Here is a 23,904-nt window from a genome sequence, read left to right as displayed (position 1 = left end):
GCCTGTCCTCACAGCAGAGCTGGTCCAGCCCTCTGATCATCTTTGTGGTCTCCTCTGGCCCCTCTCCAACAGGTCCATGTCTTTCCTGTGCTGAGGGCTCCAGAGCTGGATGCAGGACTCCAGGTGGGGTCTTGCCAGAGCGGAGTAGAGGGACAGAATCACCTCTCTCAACCTGCTGGTCACACTCCTTTTGATGCTGCCTAAGATACGACTGGCCTTCTGGGCTGCAAGTGCACATTGCTTCTCATGTCCAACTTTTCATCTGCCAGCACCCCCAAGTCCTTCTCTGCAGGGCTGCTCTCAATCCCTTCATCCCCCAGCCTGTATTGATACCAGGAGTTGCCCTGCCCCAGGTGCAGGACCTTGCACTTGACCTTGTTGAACCTCATGAGGTTCACATGGGCGCACTTCTCAAGCTTTCCCATGTCTCTCTGGATGGCATCCCATCCCTCAGGCATACCAACTGCACCACTAAGCTGAGTAGGAACTGTAAATCTTCCAGTGTTAGTTTTCACAGGATGAGCACTCAAAGCCAAAAGTGAAGGCAGGAGGGAAATGGAAAAATACAAACCAACCAAATGAAACAAGCCAAATCACCGTTCTTCTACTTTGCAAGATCCTAAAATTAAATGATGTCTACTAGGGAAATTGCCTGGGGCCCAATGCGAACAATATTGCGAACATGTAGTGGTTGAACATACAACTGAAAATAAAAAAACTCCAAGAAGTCAGAGTACACAAGGAATGGGATGAGTAGTAATATCGAAAAATGAAACCAGCATGTGTCTACTGGGTAGTATGTACTCCTGTGTGCTTGTTGCACATGTCACAACTCCCTCACTGAAGATGAACTCTGAAGATGAATGAGCTTTAAAGAAAGCTGTCAAAAATCACTGGGCTTATGAAGAAACTCTTGTATGACAAGGGTGAAAAGTCTGATATTGCTTGTTTGGCTCAGGAAAGTGTGAGGCATGATGAAAAGAAGTTGAAGTCAGGATCTTCCATTCCCCTGTGTCACACAAAGTTAAATTACGAAGTGGCATATTTAAAGACAACTACAAGCTTTTTCCCTCTCACACATTAAGAAATTACTTACCCCACAATACAAATTAAATAATGAATTAGATTAAAAAAGGAATTGGACATTTTTATCAATAAGAATGAGAGCCAGTTTCAGGTTTGTGCAAACATACTTTGAAAGAGAATTCGGATGCCAGCCACCAGGGTCTGAAGGCGAGCCTTAGGTCACCATGATGAGGCAGATGGTCAGTCTGGGGATCTGATGAACCTGGCACTGCTTACACTGACACTGCTTGTGTCCTCGTAGACACCAGCCAGGAATAGAGGCAGGACACCCCAGCCAGAAGCTATGCTTGTGGTCATGAGGTATATCTGCTGGGCTGCATTAAGAAAAGAGTGACCATCAGGTCGAGGGAGGTTCTCCTCCCCCTCTACTCTGCCCTGGTGAGGCTGCATCTGGAGTCCTGTGTCCAGTTATGAGCTCTACAGTTCAAGAACGACAAGGAATTGCTGAAGGGAGTCCAGCAGCGGGCTATGAACATGATTAAGGGCTTGGAGCACCTTTCCTATGAAGAGAGGGTCTGTTCAGCCTGGAGAAGAGAAGGCTGAGAGGCGATCTCATCAGTGCTTATAGATATCTCATGGATGTCAAGAGGATGGGACCAGACTCTTTTCAGTGGTGCCCAATGATAGGATGAGGAGCAACGGGCACAGACTAAAGCACAGGAGGTTTCGTCTAAATATGAGGAGAAACTTCTTGGAGCAAAGCACTGGAACAGGCTGCCCAGAGAGGTTGTGGGGTCTCCCTCTCTGGAGACATTCAAGACCCACCTGGACACATTCCTGTGCGATCTGCTCTGGTGAACCTGCTTTAGCAGGTGGGTTGGACTGGATGATCTTCAGAGGTCCCTCCCAGTCCTAACCATTCTGTGATTCTGTAATTCTGTGATTGTCCTTCGGCACCCAGACCGAGGGGCTGGAGACCATTCCCTATCGTACCCCTCGGTGCTTGGCCCCTGAAGCTAGGTTTGCCAGCTCCATGGGGAATAACTCAGTGGCCAGAAGGGGATGGAGACATTGCTAGTTGGCTCAGGGCAAACATTTTTAGGGGTCTTTCTAACTGTTTATAGGCATTCAGTTTTCAACACATGCTCAGACACATCAGTTGACTGATATATCCATAACCAGAGAGACCCAAAGTGTGTCTGATACAATGTTCCTCCACCTGAAAGGTCCCATGTACCAGTATTTTTGTGTGCTTAGGCAGTGGTTTCAGCTCTTTCATTCACATGCCCGCTAATTCTTTGACAGCACATCCCACTGAGAGAGATTTTCGTTTTTGCGTCCACACTAAATGTCTGTGGAGGCTCCTCTCCACCCCAGTAATGCTCTTACAGCAGCACTTTTCATCCATCCAACACATGATGGGCTTGAAAGTCTCGTTACACATGACACAGGATGCAATGTGGTGATGATGCAGCAAAAGCAAATGTGTTTGATGTCTAAATCGCAGACATCAAAGTCACGAAAGGGCACATGGTCAGCATTAAAACATTTCTGAAGTAAGTGGGACAAGAAGCTGGGTGTAATCAATCTATTCATAGGCCATTATTTGACTGTGAGGTAAATTTGGCTCATTTCTCCTCAGGAAAGACAGGAAATGCAGAGAAACAGTAGCTTAATCTGGCCCTGAAACCTTCACATTTGAGTACGGAAACTGTATCTTAAGAGAACAAATAAATTAAAGCAACTGCAGAATTAAGCTTTTGTGCATGCATACAATTCAAAAAATCCCATAATAACCCCCCCAATACCCATGGTTTTCTTTAGAGCATAATGTATCAAAGCAGGCATCAAATCTTTGTTCTTCTAATTTTATATATAACCCTTAACTAACTGCATTTTTTTTCTATCTTTCCCTACGTTGTCAGGATCACACTGAGGTAAAATAACCTTTCTGCACATGTAGTTTTGGGTTAAGGATACCTCCCAAGTGTATCTGGAGATGTTTTTCATAGCTTCATGAATCCCTGAATTAGCAAATGTTCCCAATCTGTGCCATAATGAAAACCAGGCTTTCATGAAATGAAGCAAGTGATTCATTCTTCAAGATAATTTCTGCAGAGTGCTGTCTCATTAGAAATGATAGAGTGACAAAGTAATGATAATGATTTTGGTTGCTCCTCCTCTCTCAATGGTATCTTGTTAAAATAACAGCTGAAAAGTACATTGTGATTTTTTGAATATATTTAGACACACGAATAGATGTGGCTTTGCATTTATAGATATACGCATGGTCTTCATATGTATATATATAGAGCCAGTACTGGGCTATACTGAGAAGCAAATGAAGTTATGCATGTCTTCTGTTGTTTTAGTAGGGATTGTTGTTTTCTTAAAAAATTAACTTCAAAATAATACAAAGAAAATATAGCAAGAAATTCACTCACTGTTACTCGCCATTTCATTTAAAAAATTTGGAACACTGATCTAAAAAAAACCCAACCCCCCTAATGTTTAAAACAAAGGAAAAAAAAAATTGAAAATGGGTAGTTTGGAACAAAAATCTACTCATGCATAACATTATTTAGGGCTAAGCTACTGTACTGTTGTTGCTATAGATGCATCATTCAGCACTGACTGAGACATGTAGTATCAGGCCAGACAATACATCTGACTTCTAAGACTCTGCTAAGTTGAAACCCAGATCAGCATCAGTGTCACTCTCGACACTGTAATTGTACAACTGGACTCCGGAGACAGCACAAGGACCAAGGGCCCGATGCAGCTGCTGCTGCTCCGCAGTGCACCCGTTCGTAACCAGACACATTTTGTTCCCTTTTGTGCAATAGCTCTTGCAAAGTAAAAGTCAGCAATATTTGAGTGGCCAAGAGTTCAAGGATGCATCTCATGGTCAGGTGATACGCTCCTGTACATAGGGTGATCCTTTTAACGCATGAGGTTAAAACTGATATCCCATGTTTTGGCATCACATATATAACCCCACTAAACAAACACCAAGACAACCAAACAGCAAGGAAACAACCCACAGTTTTATGACCCAACTGAAGAAATTCAAAGTTTTCTGAAAAAATTCAGGAAACCAAAAGCTTTGTTTAACTTCATTTAGAGAACAGCTGTAAATAATTGAATAAAAATGTAGTGGAACATTTTACTACATTTGTTTTATTCCAGGATTTTTCAACCTTGCCTCTACATCCTCCAATCAAATTACTGAGTCAAAAAATCCCATCTGCATATTAATAGCAACTGGACTAGTAAACCAGCAGTTGAACAGGATACTTCAGTGGACAGGATAATGAGAGAAGATAACTCAGAAGAAAGCAGTATCACTGTTCTCAGTTAACTTAAATGGATCCTGGGCAATCTTTTCCCTGTTTCTCAAAGGTTAGTTTTAAAATCTGCAAGTTTAGTTTCTTCTAATGAAATTCATTGGCAATTTTGTTAGTTTGTTTGCTTTTTCTTAATGTTTTAAACAATGACATTTTCTGTTACATTGCCTCCATAGGTAGTTATTTTTTAGATCCATTCTTGATTTCTTTTACTTTTGTCCTTGATTTTGTGCTGTTGTTGTTTTGCTGGATTTTAGCATCTGCACCATGCCACTGCTTGGAATGATGTTAAGAAAACGTTAGCATACTTGCTTATGAAGTATATTAAGACACATTTGGGCTATAAAGACCTTCAAAATTCATAATGGACGTGAAGAGGTCTATCTATGTTTGTCTTGTGTGACAAGTGGAACATAGACACTTTCCCTCTTACCACACACAATAAGAACTGCTAGACACTTGTAGCACCTAAATGAAAGCCATAGGCCAATCCTGAAAACTGTGCAAGATTACACACCACTTATTTCAGCTTTCCACGTTAAAACCAGATATGCAGCTTTGGAAATATTAAGATGATTTTTGATAAGAGGCTTTAAAGATCAGAGCTCAGTCAGATTAAGCCTTGCTACATTAGTGCCTTTTAAAATGCAAATTTAAATAGCAGGTTTTTCATGAGACTTGGAAAATTAAGGTTTTATATGTAGGAACCATCTTCTACGAAGGATGGAGTTTCATGTCCATAGCCACTATATAGGCTATGCTTACATGGCACAAGCCCCATGTAAATAAACCTGTCATTCACCTGAAAACATGAGGAATGGTTTTTAATAAAGCAGATATCTGGAGCAGTGACTTCGAGCTCCAAGTCACCCAGGGAAGATTTGCCACTATCAGAAAGAGCCACCCATCTTTTTAGAAGGTGTCATGTCAAACTGTACAGCAGACAGACCCTAATTTCTCCAGCTTAAATCTGTGAGCAGTTGTATTTGTCAAGAGTAAACACTAAACTTTGAATAGTCTGAGTTTTATGAATGTAACAGATTTAACTTTTGTGGCCTTTAATTAATTCTAGATATAAAAAGCTCCTAAAGTACCTCTTATTTAACATGACATGACTTGCATCTGTTAACTAAAAGTGAAAAACACTATAAAAATACCAATTGTGCTTAAGATGACATGTAGTTGAGAAAGTGTATGGTAATGAAGAAACTAATTTGAGAAGTCAACTGTATGCAGGCTTAAAACAATTCATTTTCCATGACAAGAAATACAGGAGGGCTTTCTGTCGAAGTTGCTAATAGAGACAATTTTAAATAGTCCTTTCTTACTGTTAACAGCAGTTTAAAAACTACTTAGCTCTTTCAGTTCCCACAGGATGAGTATCGGCTGAATAATTACACTCTCTTTACAAACGTTTTCTGCAAAATTATGTCATTTAGACAAAGGTTACTGTATATAACATGCCTATAATTCAATTGTGCTTAATGGCTCCTACCTACTTCATTTTACTCATTTTCCTTTATATTTGAAATTTGAAGAATGTTTTGTCACAGAAGTTTATGAAATACATGACAAATAGAACATCAAATTTTCATTTATATAAAGATACTGACTTAATAGCAATACTACAGGAAACATCCAGATGCCTAAGAATAAAACAATCTTTTAAAGAAAACTATTTTTTTATTTAAATTCTATGTCTTAAGCGCAGTGACAAAGTATATTTTTGAAATCTGTATAAGTCTGAAATATGTTTGCCACTCATTCTGCCCTCCTCCTAAATAAATGAGCCAATTTTACACATATTTACAGTATTTAATAAAGATGTCCAAACCAGCCAAAGTTCTTACATAAATGTTTCAGCACTTAAAACGAAAAGAAACATTTAATTTGCTCTCACTCAGCAAAATTAAATGGAAACGTAATAGTCTTCTGAAGAAAGAATGCATTAAGCCATTTCTCTCTGTGGGAAAAGGCAACATCTTAATATGATCATTTAACAAAAAGCAACAGTTTAATTCAAGCAGTTAATAACAGTTCTTATTTAAATACTTAAGTGTTTGTCAGTTAATCCTATCTGATCAATAATTAATCAGTACTTCTTTTGGAGTCTGAATTAGTATTTTTTTTTAACAAAGTATCAGAAGTTACTTGATAGGGTTTTCTATAAATTCTTTGGCTACGTACATTAAGGAAGTTAAATACACATGAAAGCTACTAGCTACAAGTACCTTAAAAATAGTACACATTTACAGATTATACAGGGATCAGAGTGCAAATGTGATGAGAGAGTTATTTTCAAGGACTAAGTTACCTGCAACATCCATTTTTACATTCCAAACAGAAGGCTGTAGATAAACAATTCTCTTCTTAACCAACTAAAAATGCCTCAAACTAAACTCTTGCTTCATGTAATAATATTATCACTTTTCATTATGACATATAATCTGCAGTGCTTGCCTTTTTTTTCTTCCTCTTTTTTTTTTTTCTTTTGAAGAATGTAGAAGTTCAGAAACTGCTCATATAAAGAACAGAAATACTGTTTTTATCCCGATATGGAATTTTAAAAAATTTCAATTCATTTATGTCTTTTGAAGATCTTTTGTAAGCAAAATATGAAAGCAGAAATCCATGTCAGTCCTCTGAACAAGCTTAGGGTTATAGTGATTTTGTTAAAATGCTTAATTTTCTTCTTGCAGCATTTCTTCTATTTCTTTATCCCAGTTTTCATCACGTTTTTCTGATTCCGTCACCACCTCATACTCTTGAAGCTCTTGTTGCAATTCCTTTTCCCAGTCGGCAGTTTCTTCTACAACAGATAAATGTCATGTAAGAATTAAATTGATAATACAGAATGTTGCTTATTTATATAAAACTAGATGAATTTGCACTGAATCTCTCTTATATTCCCTGAACTTTATGGCCAATTCTCCTTGAAAACTAAGGGAACTTCAAGATCAGAAATTCCATCTTCTTATTGACCACAGGTAGAGATTAATTAATATATACATCTATATTCCTCTGTGCATACTATAATAAAGATATAAAAAGCAAGTATAAAGCTTAGTCATAACAAGCATCCCTTTGCAAGTCCATTTCCTACAGTCTTTCAGTCTACCATCAACTGAATCTCCCTTTGCACTTATAAATCTCTGGAAAAAATGAATTAAGGTCATACGTTTGTTGAATATACAAACAAACAAACAAAAATCAAGATTAAATACTATGGATAATTAAAAAAAAGAAGCAGGTATTTTCCTCACTGACATTTGTAGCTAGGCATGCTCACTTAATCAGGGTTAAAGGTAATAATATTTCATACTTCAGGGCAAAAAATGAGTCAGAAGGCATTCCTGTGTTAATCTCTGGTTTAATTAGCTCTACCTATCCTACGCAAGAGTACAAGGGAGGAGATGGGCGTTTGATGTGTTACATGTTGCTTAGTACTTCAGCCTAGATACAAAGGTACGTAATTCCAGAGTCCAAGTCAGTAAGGCCAGCTGAAATTTTGCTGAACAAATTACATATTAATGACTTATTGAAACACTTCCACCAAAAAGCTAGATGAAAGGAACTTGTATTGCTTTTAAGAATTTCTCAAGCTTGGCTATGTATTGGGAGGGGAAAAAAAAAATTAAAAATAATAATAAAAAAAAAATCACAATTTCAGAAAACAAGGATTCAGTAATATCCAAAACACACTGTAAGATGAATTCTGAAAATTGTATTATATTAAGTATCTACATATACAAGTGTCTTCATATTAAACAGTTAACTGCATGTGGCCAGATTCAAATCACTATGGACTGTTTTTATGCTTTTTTACACTGATATTAGTTCTTCTGAATTATTTTAAGCCTCACTTTATTTCTTCCCATCATTCTCAAAGCTATTTATTGAATTTTAACTGTTCCAAACACGTGTAAATCTTTTACAGCAGAGGCGTCTGCAAGCTCAGAGTCTGGTGCAAATGTTGCCTTTTTAGCTGGTGGCACAAGGAGAAAACATAGCCTGACTTCAAAATATTGTACTTTACCTACAAAGATGTCAATTAAAGAAAGAAAAATTCATACACATAATGACCTGTGAAAAGAGAAGGGAAAGGAGGAGGTAGACAGAAAAAAGTACACCACTGTCACTTTCATAAAAGAGCCACCTAAGAATTGTTAGGTTCTTTGGATTTAAGCTCCTCACAGCTAACATTCTATATCAGGTGTGGTTCGACTGTGGTAAGAATTATCATTAATTTCCACAATATTTCATTGCAGGTCATTTCATACACTTCAAAAAATGGTTATGAATCTACGTTCCTAAATTGAATTATGATTTTTTTTTTCTTTAAGTCAACTTATTTTAGAATTACTGTATTTAAGACACAGACAGTAACAATAGCTTCACCTTCTACTAGTGCACTCTCTTCTCTCTTCTTATCTAGCACCAGTTGTTCCATTTCTTTTCTTAGGTCTTCCTGATTCAGATTACAGGCATCAAAAGCATCACTCACAAATTCTGATACACCTGGACTTGTGGAAATCTCTTCTTCATCCTGCAGTAAGATAGTTTTGTATAAGGTTATCCAAAGAGAGGAAAAAATTGTCACCAATACATACTTCCACTCCCATGACTGCCTGCCTTTAAGATAGAGTCAGCAAAAAAAAAAAAAAAAGGCATTACTCTGACAACTATTTTTCTTTAAGACTATTTTTGTACAAACAAAAAAATTAGATAGTTATACTGAAAATGATTTGCTTTTCATCCTAAGCTCCTTTTTATGTTATCTTAACAACTTAATTCTGTTTTTGTTTTCTTCAGAAACAATAATAAACTCATTAATAGTTTAGAACAGTACATAAGACTAATATTAAATTTTGACCACAACTCAGTAACTGTTTTCCACACACAAATAAGAGAGGACTGTGCTTTGGAAATCTTTCCAGCTTAATTTAGTCCACTGCATGCTATTGGCAAATGAATGCACAGCTCTGCTTCTGCCAAGAGTGTTCTCTGGCACTGATATTACAATCCAGAAATGAACAAGGGTCATTAAAGGGTCATTATGTGTCTAGGTTAAAAGTTTTTGCAGTATCAAGCAAAACTCTTCTTGCCACTGCAATAAAATAATGTTGCTATTGAAGCACATCATTTAGATTTCCTGTACTTAAGCCTGACAACTGCTGAAGAGTTGGACAGAACATGGCACATGAATATATTTTTGTGAAGGTACTCCTTGTGTCCCAATACAATGCAAACCTACTCCAAACGTTTTGGAAATGTCACACTTCAGAGTAAAAACATTTTATTATAATGTGCAGGATACTAATGAAAATATTCTTCAGGTAAACTGTTGTTCTTTTCTACTGAAAATGAGTTTAAAGTGAATGCACTAAAAATTAGCATCACAGCAGAACAGCAGCAGGTTAGGACTGTCAGATATTATCATGGTTTCATAGCACAACTGACTCAAAAATATGCATAATTACCTATTAAGTAACAGTTTCACATCCTAAATACCAGATAAAACATAACAGCATTTTTACCTCTTGAGATTTTATTTGAGGCTTTATTGTAACAGGTGGTGTTTTTGGCCGTACTATTTCTATCGAGAGGAAAAAAAAAGTAGGTTACATTTAAAATATAAAGATTTAATTTAATCTGCATAGCTATTAAATGTACAAAGGAATACTATATTTGAAGTTTTAAGGAATCCTAGTGGTTAAAGGCTGAATTCAGCCACAGGTGAACCATTTGCAACAATGAAACAGAAGAGAAGCAATTTTCTGTGCTTAATTAAGGCAAATTTAGCAAACCATTTCCTCATTATGACTCCAAAGTTAAATCGCAGGGACCCCTCTACCCTCAAAACGATCCAAAGAACTACATAAATAGGAACACTTGGGATTTTGAAATAATGTCTTCTATAAAACACTTACAGATTGTACCATGTCACAAGATCTTTGAAATTACAAAGGTATAGACTCGTTCATGAAATCCAGTTACTGCCTATCATGGAAGCTCCCAGACTCCCCAGTTGGGTACTACTACTGATACAGGCACCAGTCAGCTCTTAGGTATACCAGACTACACCTATATGCACAGCCCTAAACACGCACAAGAAGAGTGCTCTGCAGCCTTACCTCCTTTCACGCAGCCAAAGAAAGAACCTGAAAAACATAACCCTAGAAGCTGTTCCCAATTTCCTAAGAAAACTCACCGTGCACTCTCTATTTAGTAGCATGGTACTAGGAGACAATGATTGCTTACAAGCAAGGACAGATTTTTTTTTTTTACTTGACAGGTAAAGGAACACCCCAGCTTTCCTCCTCCTCCTCCTCATGCAACTAGCAGGGTAGAGCAGTCAGAATAAAAAGCAGACGGCTGCAAGAACAATTACCACACTGGGCAGGTTGTGGTAGTGATGGAGTGCTTGCTTAGCAGTTCTCTTTGTGTAAACATGCAAAGCAGCTCTGAGCCTGCAGCTCAGCTTACTGCAGTGCGCCCAGGTGGACCCTTCCTGCTTACTCGGCAATTTCTGAAGGGGGAAACTTTTCAGGTTTAATTTAAAAAATTAAGATCAGTTCTAATTAAAATAATTTCCTAATTGGTAGCTGTCACCACTTATACAGCTCCCCTAGTCAATGCCCACTGCTCTGTTCCATCCTCTCTCTTCCTTCCCCTTCCCAGTCTTCAGACGATCTGGTACTGCTCCCAACACCACAGCCAAAAAGGCTCCAGCCCTCCCTGCTCAGGGCAGCTGTAGAACGTGGCACTACCTTTGCCCTGCTCAGCACTGAGTGCCCCAAGTACCACGCAGGAGAGGTGCCTCCAGCTCCATCTGCTGCTCTCATGCAGAAGCAGCACAGCAGCTCAGCACTGGGCCATGCACCAGTCTGAGATGATTAACACACCACTAGCACTCTTCTGTCCACACTCTCTGTAATGCAGCCCAGGACACAGTTTGCTTTATTTGCAACGAGAGCACATTACTAGCTCATATTTAACCTGGAAAGGGGAAGCATGCTGACAGTAAACAGACTTCACAGAGAGTATGCTTATAAACAAGAGTGAAGGAAATATCTTTAGGCAGAATTTATGTTTCTAGTATTTCCAAAATGCAACCTCTTCTTCTGTACAAAGGACTAAATGCAGTAGCAAATGAAAGGATTTAGTACTCAAAAATCGATTGTGAGACACTACAGAAACCAGAGGAGAAGACAGCCACTATGCTTAACAGTCTATAATATAATCCCATCAGTTGATGTAATATAAAACCCAGAGGAACAGGATGAAAACAAAACAAAAACCAAAATCACAGCCATAAAAAACCACAAGGAAGTAAAAAATTAGATAAATGCATGTAGATGCCAGTTAGATGCAAAGGCTTATGAAATCATGACAATCTCAGTGATTTCCTGACTTGATGGCACCTGCACAGGGTAACAGTAAACACTATTTCCTCATAGAAAATGACAAAATAGGTGCTGGATATGGTGCAAGTGTATAAGTGACATGAGAGTAGGAAATGAGCCTGAATATAGTCTGTATTGAAAGGTAAACACAAAAGCTTTTTGTTACTTAGGAAAACTCTTCCGACAAGGTTGGCTGGAATTGGAAAACTGCTTAAAAGCACTAGGAGTCCCCTCTTCCCCCACATGGACAAACAGACCAAGTATGATGAGAGAAACTCTAATTTCATAGGAAATCCAGGATAAAAATTCAATGTCACCTGATGTCTACAGTCAGTATGGATGATACTAACTTAATGAGCTGTGCTAAAACAAATCCCTTCCATACCTTTCAGTTGACTATCCTCTTCTCTGCCTTTGTTCTCTTCTTTTCCTACTGCTTGCTGTTGAGCTGCAAGTGCGGTGAGTTGTGCAGACTGTTTAATTAGGGATACTCTGTAGAAATAATTTCTCCAGAATACCTCCTCCTTTATGCTAGAATGAACAAACAGATTTTCATTACTACATTTAGAAATATGGCTCCTTTTGCCATCTAGCAATGAAATAAAATTTAATATGCAGAGGGATGGAGTAAACATAGCTGTCCTCTAAGTAAAAACTCAGAAATCTGTGAGAACAACACAGTTTAAAACAGTCCATCATTGTAGAAGTTCTTGATCTCTTACAAGATATTACATGTTCAAGTCCATTGTAACTAATAACAACAACAGCAATGTTATTTATTTAGAAAAAGCTTAACAGCATGCAGCAATACATATTTTGGAACAGTATGATGCATATCCATCTCTCTTGCCAAATTATATAAACAAAACCAACAAGCCAAATAACTGTTCTCTTCACCTACTCTCTAAAACCAACATTCTGTTACTGTCAAACTATATCAACCTACATCTTCCGTAGACCTTAGGTGGAACTGGAACATATTTGATCTACATACTTGAACTTGATCTCCTATTCTGGAGACATTCAAAACCCACCTGGACACATTCCTGTGTAACCTCATCTAGGTGTTCCTGCTCCAGCAGGGGGATTGGACTAGATCATCTTTTGAGGTCCCTTCCAATCCCTAACATTCTGTGATACAGGCAGAAGCCACTCCTAGTTTGCAGCAGTCCTACTTTGCTATCTTCACATCTTTCAGCACGTCTACAAAACCTTTAGTAACTAGAAATTGCCATCTCAGAAATGACCATTTCTCTTATGCAGGAGACCATCCCATGTCTTAAGTAACACTTCCCTCTGATAATCCTCCAGTGAGCAAGAGAAGACCCAACTTTAACCCAGAGGGAAGAGAAGCCAAAAATGGCAAGGCCCATGGGAAGGAATGTGTGTAGGTGAAGAAATAAAGAGAGAGGGAGGGAAGTTGCCTTCCTGCCCATTCAGGCAAACAGTGACTACTGTGACTAGGAACAGAAAAAAAAAATACTACTAAGCAATGGAGTGGGATAGGCAAGCACAGCATGGCCAGAGGCTGAAGACAGAGTATCAGATGAAAATATGGGCAGAGCTTTAGTACCAACAGCAAAGAACAGCAAGGAAGAGGGTAAATAAAATAAGGAGCTGGGAAGGCTTATAAAAGGAGGAGATTTAAAACACAGAAGTGCACAAAGAAAGATGTTTTCTCTCCTGTTTCTATCCTCAGACAGGAAACTAATGTTGGAACTCCTACTTAACAAGAACGTTGACCTAGGAAATAAGCTTAAAGAACAGAGTCTGGGACTGGGCAAGGAAGAAAAACAGCACTGGAATAAAGCTGGGATCAAGAAGCTGTACTGGAATGGGCCATAACTTCTGGGACAAAGACCTTACAGATCTTTAGGTAGGTGCACTAGAAGGAAGGCAGTCATAATACAGAGCTTTTGCTATTGCCTATTCAAACCGGTTTTTCTTGCTTGCATTGCTGCTGCTTTGTGGACGCTTTTACCATTTCTCCATGGAGCCTTTGACTACCTCTAATAACTTTTCGGGGTGTCAGTTACACCAATAGATCTGAACATGTTTGTTGCTGCATTTATGTCTGTTTGGAAAAAAGATTTTCAATTAATTTAGCACACTGGACATGGAAAAATTTAAGGCTGCTCCCATACTTAAGTAAATAGCTCCTTATTAGCTCTGAATTTCTAACAGATTTACTTATGTTCTTTCCTCCAATTGCTAAACTGCAATGCACATGCAATATTCCATGCATTTGAAATCAGCAGAGATAAAATACATACAGAGGAAGCACATAAAAACTGAAGGAAGATCAAAGAAAAAGGAGTCATTTACAAATATTTAGAGACACATTAAAAGTACAACCATCCAGTTACCAGCAGAAATTACTTACTGTTTGGGAACAAGATCAAACCTCATCCTATTGAGGAGTTCATCTTCTTGTAACATCACCATTGCAACAGGGTACATTTGATCAAAGTCAAAATTAAACTGCACACCTGCTGGAGGATCCCGCAGAAAATTTCGTTTATCCTTTGAAGAACATATTTATGGTCATTAACTGATATCAGAAAAAGGATATCAGATTTCAGATCAAAAATTAAAATGAGGATCTACTTTGACTCAAATTGATACGAAAACTATCTACTCTTGCACATGATCAGTGTAGGAACAGACACATTAAAAGTATATCGAAAATATATAATTTAATAATGCCAGCCAAACTTAGTTTGGGAAAAAAAAAAAAAGTTTTAACCTCTCCAACAGAAAAATTTCAAATCTTACAGGATTTTAAACACTCACTGCTGATAAGGCCAGTATTTGTTGTTGAATTGTCTCTTCTTCATTGCTGTCTACCCAGGGAGGCACTGCTGCTTCTGTTTTGGAAAGGAGGAAAAGAATTGTATGTGTATTACTACTTTTTTTTAAAAAAAACAAAAACAAACAACAACAAAACAAACAAAACCAAAACACCACCAACAACAAAAACACAACAACAACAACCAAAAAAAAACCCCAACTACCTTACAGAAAGTAACATATAACAGGACAAAAACAAGGAGACTTACATCAATAAGTCAATTCATTGTTCTTTATTCCCAAACTAAGCTCACGGCATAAGAGAGAAACTCTTGGAACGGATCTTTGCTTACCAGAGGTACAAAAATACGAAATTAAATAGTTGCTGATTATTGTAAAACTAAAACTGTGGGAATTTCTTTGAAGTTTATCAAGTCAGAACTTGATGTTTCTTAATTTAGTTATTGAAGTAGTGCTGTATAACTGGTTAAGCTGCCTGTGAACAGAAATTTCTGTATTCACCTTAATTTAGATAAAGTTTACATGTTTAAGTTTTTAAAATAATTTACTATTGTATTAATTTTATAATGCCCAGAAGACATCAATTCTATAACAATGGAGAAAAACAAGTTATAAATTTGTTATAAATTACAGCATGTTAAACAATGAATAAGCATACTTGAGTTCAGACCATTTGTATTTACACAGATACTTGCACAATAGTTCTGTAGGCTGTACGTATAGCAAGATAAACTATTGCAGATGTATAGAAACCTACTAATCTGTTCACTGTCAATCCAAATTCAGCCTACAGAGATATTATGATGCATCTGTAACAGTTAGCAATTCTTGTGCACCTAAAACTAACAATGCTTATTTGCCTATGCACCTGATATCAGCAAGATCTTTCACCCACATGGATTCACATCTGATGCTAATGCTTCTTGCAGTTAGGCCATCTGTTACTCCTTCTTTTGGCTAGCTATCTATTTTCGTGAAACTTGTAGAAATATATTAACAGATGACAAAGTTTACTAACAGAGACAAAAATATTGAAATACAGACAACAGGATCAGATAAGCAGTCTTGCAAGAAAAAAAAAAAAGACTAACACGCTAACTACAGACAGTATGAAAAGTTTTATCACTCTCCATTTAAGACCAGCTCATTTTCAAGATTAACAATAGAGCCCTAATTATTCAAAGTGTCAGAAATTACTGCATTCAGGTAACACATTAAAAGAGATAAAAGCCAATGATGAAAGGCAACATAGAAAAAAATTGTGCTTATTTTAAGTCTCAAATAGATCCATGGATGTCAACAGCTCATAGGTGGATAACTCAAAGGATTTAGATCACAGATAACTATAAAGCAAGTGACTTACGGAAAGGCAAAAGAGCAATTATGCCTTTAATGTAAACAGAGTAACTCCTACAGCGAAACTAGTTAATACTAGAGTGCGAACACCCATGTTTTTCATTTCATTACGAAAATGTGACATTATTGCTGAAGCTCAAAAGAAAGCTAATCAGCACACCTGTCTTCAATAAGAGCTTAAGACTCAAAACAATAAGAAATCAGCTTTGCTAGCACAGTGATATTTGAGTTAATTTCATAAAGCTGAATATGGTTAAAAAAGCAAATCTAAACTAACTAGATAATGTGACACTAACCTCATTTAAAAACATCATCTTTCTGTTCCACAACATATGTTTAGTTCCACCACAGAGTATTTCATTAAACAGAGTTTTGAAAGATTGGGTTTAGATATAGCTCAACTATGCAGCTTCCAACAAGTTTTAGCTTATGTGATGTTATGCATTATCAAAAAAGCATACATTACCTGATTTTTTTGTTTGCTGCTCTTGGACAAATTTTTTCTGTTCTTTCTGAAAATCTCCAATAATGGTCTAAAAAAAATTAGGAAACCACAATAAAAGAAAAAAAAAAAAATCACTTCTCTTGTTTCACATTCACCCTAAAATTGCTTTCATATACACTGTAGTATCATATTCTTATATCCCCGGTGGCCCTTTTTGTAAGTTAATTAAATTAAAGGTGTTTCATGTAAATCATACATTCCCCTTTACTAAAACATTGGATTTTGCCTTCAAAAAGTTTAAATAGTTTAAACTATTGTGTACACTTTCAAGTTTATATCTATAGTTTTATCAAGTTCATGGGACAAATTAAAGGAAGGAAAATCCTAGCTGATAATTTGAACATCAGCATACTATGCATACACACTTACTGCCTTACCATATCACATACAGATAACATAGACTAACTGCTTAGACCTATTTTAACATATTTTTAAAGCATTAAACACTTAAAGATACAATAAGTTTCAAGAGTTGCCTAAGAAATATATCCTTTGCAATAAGTTGGACTTGTAAAATTGTTAAGTATGATTTTCAGAATGTCTGCTTAGCTGAAATAAAATCATTTCTCCATTTATGTTGTTGACAAATTTTCATTAAAAAATGTTCAGAAATATCCCATATCTAATTTGGAATTAAAAAAAGGAGAATGGTTTCAGTATGGCATAATCCAGAAGTAACAATGCAAATGTTGTTCTGTAGTTGAAAGCAGGGGCAAAAAAACATGAACCTAGAAATGAAAAATTAAACCACTCGCTAAGTACAAATTCTAAGCAGTGAGGTCTATGGTTTAACAAGTTGCCAAAAAGCATGCAAGTTTTCAAGCTAAATCCAGATAAATTCCTCTAATTTTTTCCTTCAACAACCCCACATTTCAGTTTAAGATTAACATTAGTGAGAGAACTACTGTAGTGCCTGATATACAAATCAATCATTGTGGTTCTTCCTAGTTGTAAGTTACATGAATTTTTGGTATTCATGGAATAATTGATATAGTGTAAGACAAAAGCTTTATGATGATACAGCTATATTCTCTTTCTCCCCTATGTAAACTTACTAGTCAAAACAAGAAATTCATTTTACTCTAAGGCATCCACAATAAAAAAGAAATGTGTATTTTAGGCATAAAATATGCTGTAGGTACTTAGCTACAGTTTCTTATGAGCATTATTATTTGTGTATTAAACTACCAAACAACATTGTTACTTAATTTTGATGTGGATCAAAATTACATTACTCTAGTATACTGTAGCAGGAAATAACTGTCATCATATATAGACGATTGTCACTAAAAAGTCCATGAAAACTGGAGACAAAAATGTGATAAGAGAAATTTAGAAGTGTCATTTGATGATTAATCTGAAAGACAACATGAAAACTAGCTATATTAAGAAGTTGAATTTCACTGTATTTAACAAAACAACAACAAAAAAGAAATTATCTAGTTCAACCTGAAGGGGTGTTTGAGAGACAGGAGTAGGAGGGCAGATCTGGCTGAATCTCCCAAGTCTGACACTCCTGGATGCACAGTCCCACTACAGTTGGGTTAGGTTTGGCCAGTTCCCCTTCTCTTCCAAGCTACCCTTGCTAAAAACTCAAGACCACTACATAGCACTTATTGCTGCTTTTAAAAACCATTTTTCTCTTCTCTCTTTCTACCAAGTTAATGACTTAAAGCACTGAAAGAACACTTGCTGGCAGAAGTTAAGCAACTGGAGCTGGCAGCCAGGGAGGGCAAGAGAAAAGTGGCATGGTTGGGGAAAGAACAGGACCATAGTAAAATGTTTCATTAACTCACTGGGTTTTATGCAGCCATACCTGTATAGGTCTAGGGTCTTCATATACAATATCCTAATTCTGAATCTTACTTCAGACATGCATTTAAGATGCAGACTATGGCATTTATCTTTCCAACTAAATAAACTGGGGAAAAAACCCCCACAACCCACACATCCCTCTGACATCCCCTAACTGCCTGTCTCTACTAACTCTTCCAGCCTTTCCCTCTATATCAGCATTTTTCTTATTTTCTTCTGGTCTTTCTCCAGTGTATCTACATCCTGAAGGAACGGAACACAGGTGCAGTACTGAGTAAAGCAAAGTGACCATTTTTTGGTACACCTATCAATGAAAAAACATTTCAGTCTCATCACTTATCATGACAGGAGATATCTGCTCTTGAAATACGCAATTCCTAAAACCAGCTTAAAGAAATCACGCGCCAGATTTGCTACACGTTAGAACAACAGTAAACAACCAAATCTTCCAGATCAGGTACCTAGAAACAAAATACCTTATCAATGATGCTGTCGATTTTTCCTTCTTCTACAGACTTCTTTATCGTATGTGCTGTTTCAGCAACGGATTCAGATATCTTTTTTGTAGCAGCAGTGGCAAAATTGAAGAGGTAACCTTTCACAGAAGAAAAGAGAAAGTGTTGAAAAAGCCATCTTTACATACAGTTTTCTAACTAGATTTTCATTCTCTTTAGACATTTGGATACCTACTTGAAATCTTCTTTCAAATTCATTTAACCCAGCTTCTGTCCTACAAATAACTCCTAAAATCCTATTTATTCTTTTGTAGTTCACGTTCTTTAGTGACCAAACTATATGTTTGATCATAACTTTCTGTAAATCAAACTTTTATACATGAACATTGTTTACTAAATCAAATATTCCTAGTGGTCCTTGAAACACTGCTTTCCAATTAATTTTTTGAAGCAACGTGTCTTTCCTAATTTGATTATTTCAAAGACATTAAGTGAGAAAATAACTTTAGCAATAGTATTAAAACATAATTCTATTTTTTAAAGAAAATCGACATGCATAATAAAGTCTCATGAAGGCAGCAAATACATGAAAAACTTTAGGCTAGTAACACTTGAGATTTCTTCAAAAGTCTTAAGATAGAAGTTTGCACTTGATGTTCGCCCTTTTCTGTATTGCATTGCCATTCTCTTTCGAGCTCCATGAGGAACAGTGTGGCCCTGTTTGCTTATTTTTCTGAACACATTCAGAGGCAGAACAGCAGTACCAAATATTTTCAAAGACTAACTAGCATTTTTTTATATTAGAAGTGAAGTGAATAAATGTGGCAAGGAAAGAACTATAATATGTAGCATGGACAGTTGCTTTGTATTGTTTGTTTTTAGTTAAGGAGAACAAACTTGCAAGCAGTAAGATGTATATCACTAACCTTCTGAAATATCAAGCAATGTTAAATATCAGTTTATTGACAAAGGATCTTAAAACAACATTGGTGTTGCTTACTTCTCAGATAATGACATGTCACAAGCACTATATTACATTTGAACAACTGTATTATGACTGCAATAGCACAGTTACAGTATGTACAATGATAAAATGTCAATAAGTGCCATAGTAAATACAATAATATCATAATTGCAGAGGGATCTAGGTAGACTAGAGCGCTGGGCAATCATCAATGGTATGAAATTTAACAAGGACAAATGCTGGATTATGCACCAGAAATAGCATAATGCCAGGTACAAGTATAAATGGATCAGGAGTGGCTCCAGCCCTTTGGAAAGAGACTAGGGGTCCTGGCTGGCAGCAGCTCAATGTCAGCAGAGAGCCCTGGCAGCCAAGAGGGAAGCCACACCTTGGGGTGCATCAAACACAGCATCACCAGCCAGTCAAAAGAGGTGATTATCCCCCTGTATTCAGTGCTGGTGCGGCCTCATCTTGAGCACCATGTGCAGTTCTGGGCCCCACCATTTAAGAAGGTTGTGAAGGTGTTTGAATGCATCTAGAGGAGGGCAACAAAGCTGGTGAAAAGGCTGGAAGGAATGTCCTGTGGGGAGCGGCTGAGGACTTTGGGCTTCTCTACTTTGGAGGAAGCTGAGGAGAAGTGGAGAGGGAAGTGCTGAGCTCTTCTCCCTGGGATCCAGGGGGACTCACAAGAATGGCTCAAAGCTTCATCAGTGAACACTCAGACTTGACATTATCAAACATTTCTTTACCAAGAGGGTGGTCAAACACAGGCTTCCAAGAGAGGTGGTCAATGCTCCAAACCTGTCAGTATTTCAGAGGCATTTGGACAAGGCCCTTAACAACAGGCTCTTCAACAGCCCCAAAGTGGTCAGGCAGTTGGGCTAGATGGTCATTGTAGGTCCCTTCCAACTAGGCTATGCTAAACTATTCCAACTCTTATTCTAGTTCTAGGGTTAGAAGTAGTAATGGTGAATCTAAACTGCGCAGTACCTACCAAAGATATATTTGAGGCACTAGTAAGAATGCGAAGCACATGGAATGGTAAGAATATTTTAGTTATTCCAGAAAAATCAGCTTTGACTTTTATACAGGGGATTTGAAAACAAAACAGAACAAAATAACAATGCTTTTGTTTCAAACAAAGAAAAAACACGACCTCCTTCTCAAGAGGCCACAAAAGTTCCAGTTTCCTTATAGGTTCGAAATATAAGATAACCTTACTGTGCAAAACAAATTGAGTTGTTTTAACAAAGTTGTTAGCCACTTGTAGAATTAGTTACTTTAGAATATTCATGTCACCTTTCAGAAAGCTGACTGTTCTTTGTGGTGTATAAAATATTCTCTTTTAATAATATCACCAAGTTAATACTAACAAATGCAGAGGTCTAGCCCACCCTCAAGCCAGTTTTTATATGTCACTTCCATTCATGAGCCACAGAATGGTGGCAACCAAACTTCAAGTCCTTGCTAGCATTTTTCCTATCTGTTATCAGCCTTCTCAACCCATCACTTGTTTCACATTGTACAAAAAAATGCCTATCTTCTACATTTTTTTATATAGACATATATACTGACCCCTTTATGACAGTAGAGGAAGTCACAGCCTACTGTATTGTTTCCTCCCTACCAGCTTTTATTGGTCATTTTACGTATCCCTGGAAACCTTCTCATATACAATTGTTTAAAGTGCAAAAGGTGCCAAATTTTTCCTGTTCAGGTATTGCTGAGCAAAGTGGTTTTGACCAGTCCTGAAATCAGTCTGAAGAACAAAATGCTTTTTGTTTCCATTAAGCGCAAATATTCTTCTGAACCAAGGTACTTCTAAAACCTCAGTAAGAGGTGGTACTTAGCCCTAGAAAAATAGAACCAGTGGTGGAAAAGCAACAGTTACACTTTAAAATGGCCAAGAAACTTTTCCTCCCTCTTATAAATCTATGCCTGTACTAAGAATACATATCTAGCAATATTTCTATTATTAGTTCACATCAACAAACTCTCCTAATCTTTGTAATGATGAGATAATGAGCAAAAAATAAGGTATGCAAGGCTTCAGTTTAACCAGCAAAATTCTTTATGTGCTAGGGGAGTCTTTCCACACGGCTACCCTGGTTGTTAGTCATACAGATGTTTCTAGAATAATCGCATGTTAAAACAGTGACAACCAGACTTTACAAAAAAAGCCTTTCCACCACAAACAATGAATCACTACACCAAATTATCACTTCCACAGCCAATCATATCTCTAACAGTCAGTACTTATTCTTCCCCTGAAAATTCAGACTTCTTTCCTTCCTGAACAATCAGAGTGACTACTAAATTAGGATCAATTTACAACAGCCAGACAAGTATTTGACCAAACTACACAGAAAATCTGCTGCAGCTCAGATAGCTCAAGGCAAAGCACAGTCAAGAACCACCTCAGGCTAAACTTTCAGATGATACTGATCTAGTGTTTCAGAGCACCAGTAAGTAAACACTTCAGTGATGTGTATGGAGCTGTACTTTGGATTAATTTTGTCTAAGAATCTACTATAATAAAACAGAAGTCTTATCTATAGCAAATTACAGTCTTGTCTCATTACAGATTAGTTCAACAAAATAATTAAAACCTCCTACTTTCCTATGGAAAAAAAAAATCACAGAAATCCCACACCAATTAATGAAGTTCATTATTCTGTATGCATACATCACTTCTCCCCCAGTGTCAACAGAATAGAAAAAGAAATACTGCTCATTTAGTAACAATTCTGAAAAAGATGATAACTGAAAGGAACATCTGCCACCATTTACTTGGTTCATATTTTAAATATACAAGTTTTTAATATTTTTTTAATCTCCAGTGAGGCATCATACTTTTAACAGTGCACAGAATTTAATAAAATATTTCTCATTGTCAGTAACAGGTACGTAAAAAGAACCTCAGAAATGCAGAAAAATGAAGATGAAATTAGAGAGTTAGGTCATTTCCAAATTTTTAGCTTTAGCAACTGCATAGGATTGTTTCAGAACTGTGGAAGAGACTAGACAAGCTGCATCAAAAAAACTCCAGAGTAAGTAGTGATACATACCATGGACTGCAGTTAACAAACAACATTTAAAATAAATTAAAATTAAAGATACACGAAAAAATAAAAGTCATTCTTCCCTACCCTTTTTTATTTTAACTCTTCACTGAGATAATTTTCCATACTAGCTTAACTGAGCTGAATTACCATTTATATCTGGAAAGATATGCCTCAGAGCTGTTTTGTTTCTTGAAAAGAATATTCTGGTCACCTCAAATGTGTGTTCCCTGTTTGCATCACTGTGCAAGCTACATTAGTGTTGTAGCTATCTAGATGAAAGGTTATTTTTCCTTTATATTTGTTGACCTGAAAATAAATACGCTTAACTCACCATAAAAGCTATAACTGTTTACTTCAACTAGAACTTTCTTTTATGTACCAATGATAACCACTGCTAACTTCTCCGGCCCCTAAGAACACATTAAACTGGTCTATATTCAGTTCTCCACTTGCTACCATGCGCTCACTACACAAAGAGAATGTTCCTGCTAAGATTTTTTTTTTAGACGGACCCATAGCAGCACTCCCTGCCTGAAGACGCCTGGGCACGACACACCCCACGAACAAGGGAAGGTATTATTTTATTTTTGTTTTCTATTTACGTAAAGCCCCCAAACAGCGATGTGTGTGGGCGGGATAGGAGCCTCACACCTCCCCGCTGCGGCACCTCGGCCGCGGTGAGCAGCTGCACAGGCAGCTCAAGGGGCACTTTCCGGTGGGGTGCGGGTGTGCCCCGGGGCTGCCGGCGCCGGGCAGCCTCCGCCCCGCTCTCCCCGCCAGCACCGGCGTGCGAGGGCAAGACACTCACTGCCGAGTCCCTTAGCCTGGCTGAGGAGCGCCTCCGAGTCCGCCTGCACCTCCACCTGCTCCGAGCTCGGCACGGCCGGCTCCGCGGCCGGCTCCGCGCCCGCCGCCGCTACCGCCGCCTCCTCCTCCTCCGCGGAGCTGCTCCTCTCCTCAGCTGACAGCAGCTTCTCCTCGCCTGCCCGCTCCAGCCCCAGCCAGCTGCCCAGGCCGCGCAACATGGCGCTGGAGCAGCGGCGGCCGCACCCGGCCGTTAACGGGCACAGACAACGCCGAGGGGCGAGCAGCTGTGTATGCGGAAACCCTGGCCGCCCGCTTCTTCCGCGTACGCCACTTCCGCCCGTCGCGGG

General features: G+C 37.8%; 1 protein-coding gene across 1 annotated transcript; it reads right to left on the bottom strand.

Moving 5' to 3' along the window:
* Window positions 1-5,604: 5,604 nt before the first annotated feature.
* On the bottom strand, window positions 5,605-23,896 carry SYAP1 (synapse associated protein 1). Its single transcript, XM_082058374.1, has 9 exons — window positions 23,559-23,896; window positions 18,743-18,861; window positions 16,413-16,479; window positions 14,573-14,646; window positions 14,163-14,302; window positions 12,165-12,310; window positions 9,911-9,969; window positions 8,772-8,919; window positions 5,605-7,182 (listed from the first exon to the last, which is right to left on the bottom strand). The coding sequence occupies exons 1-9, from the start codon at window positions 23,773-23,775 to the stop codon at window positions 7,055-7,057; spliced, it is 1,098 nt and encodes a 365-aa protein (XP_081914500.1). The 5' UTR covers window positions 23,776-23,896; the 3' UTR covers window positions 5,605-7,054.
* Window positions 23,897-23,904: the final 8 nt, after the last annotated feature.

This window comes from Streptopelia decaocto, assembly GCF_964273445.1.
Source record: "Streptopelia decaocto genome assembly, chromosome: 1".
Classification (NCBI taxonomy): Eukaryota; Metazoa; Chordata; class Aves; order Columbiformes; family Columbidae; genus Streptopelia; species Streptopelia decaocto.
The sequence above is the reverse complement of the archived record's forward strand: the minus strand, read 5'-3'. Positions and strand labels throughout refer to the sequence as shown.

Bases quoted from the DNA above. Each gene is read 5' to 3' on its own strand.
- SYAP1 (XM_082058374.1), bottom strand. From the start codon at position 23,775: ATGTTGCGCGGCCTGGGCAGCTGGCTGGGGCTGGAGCGGGCAGGCGAG. The intron at 16,480-18,742 runs GTATTTTGTTTC...AATTTTTTTTAG, and splicing joins TCGACAGCATCATTGATAAG to ACCATTATTGGAGATTTTCA. The intron at 7,183-8,771 runs GTGAAGCTATTG...TATCTGTTGTAG, and splicing joins AGAGAGTGCACTAGTAGAAG to AAGAAACTGCCGACTGGGAA.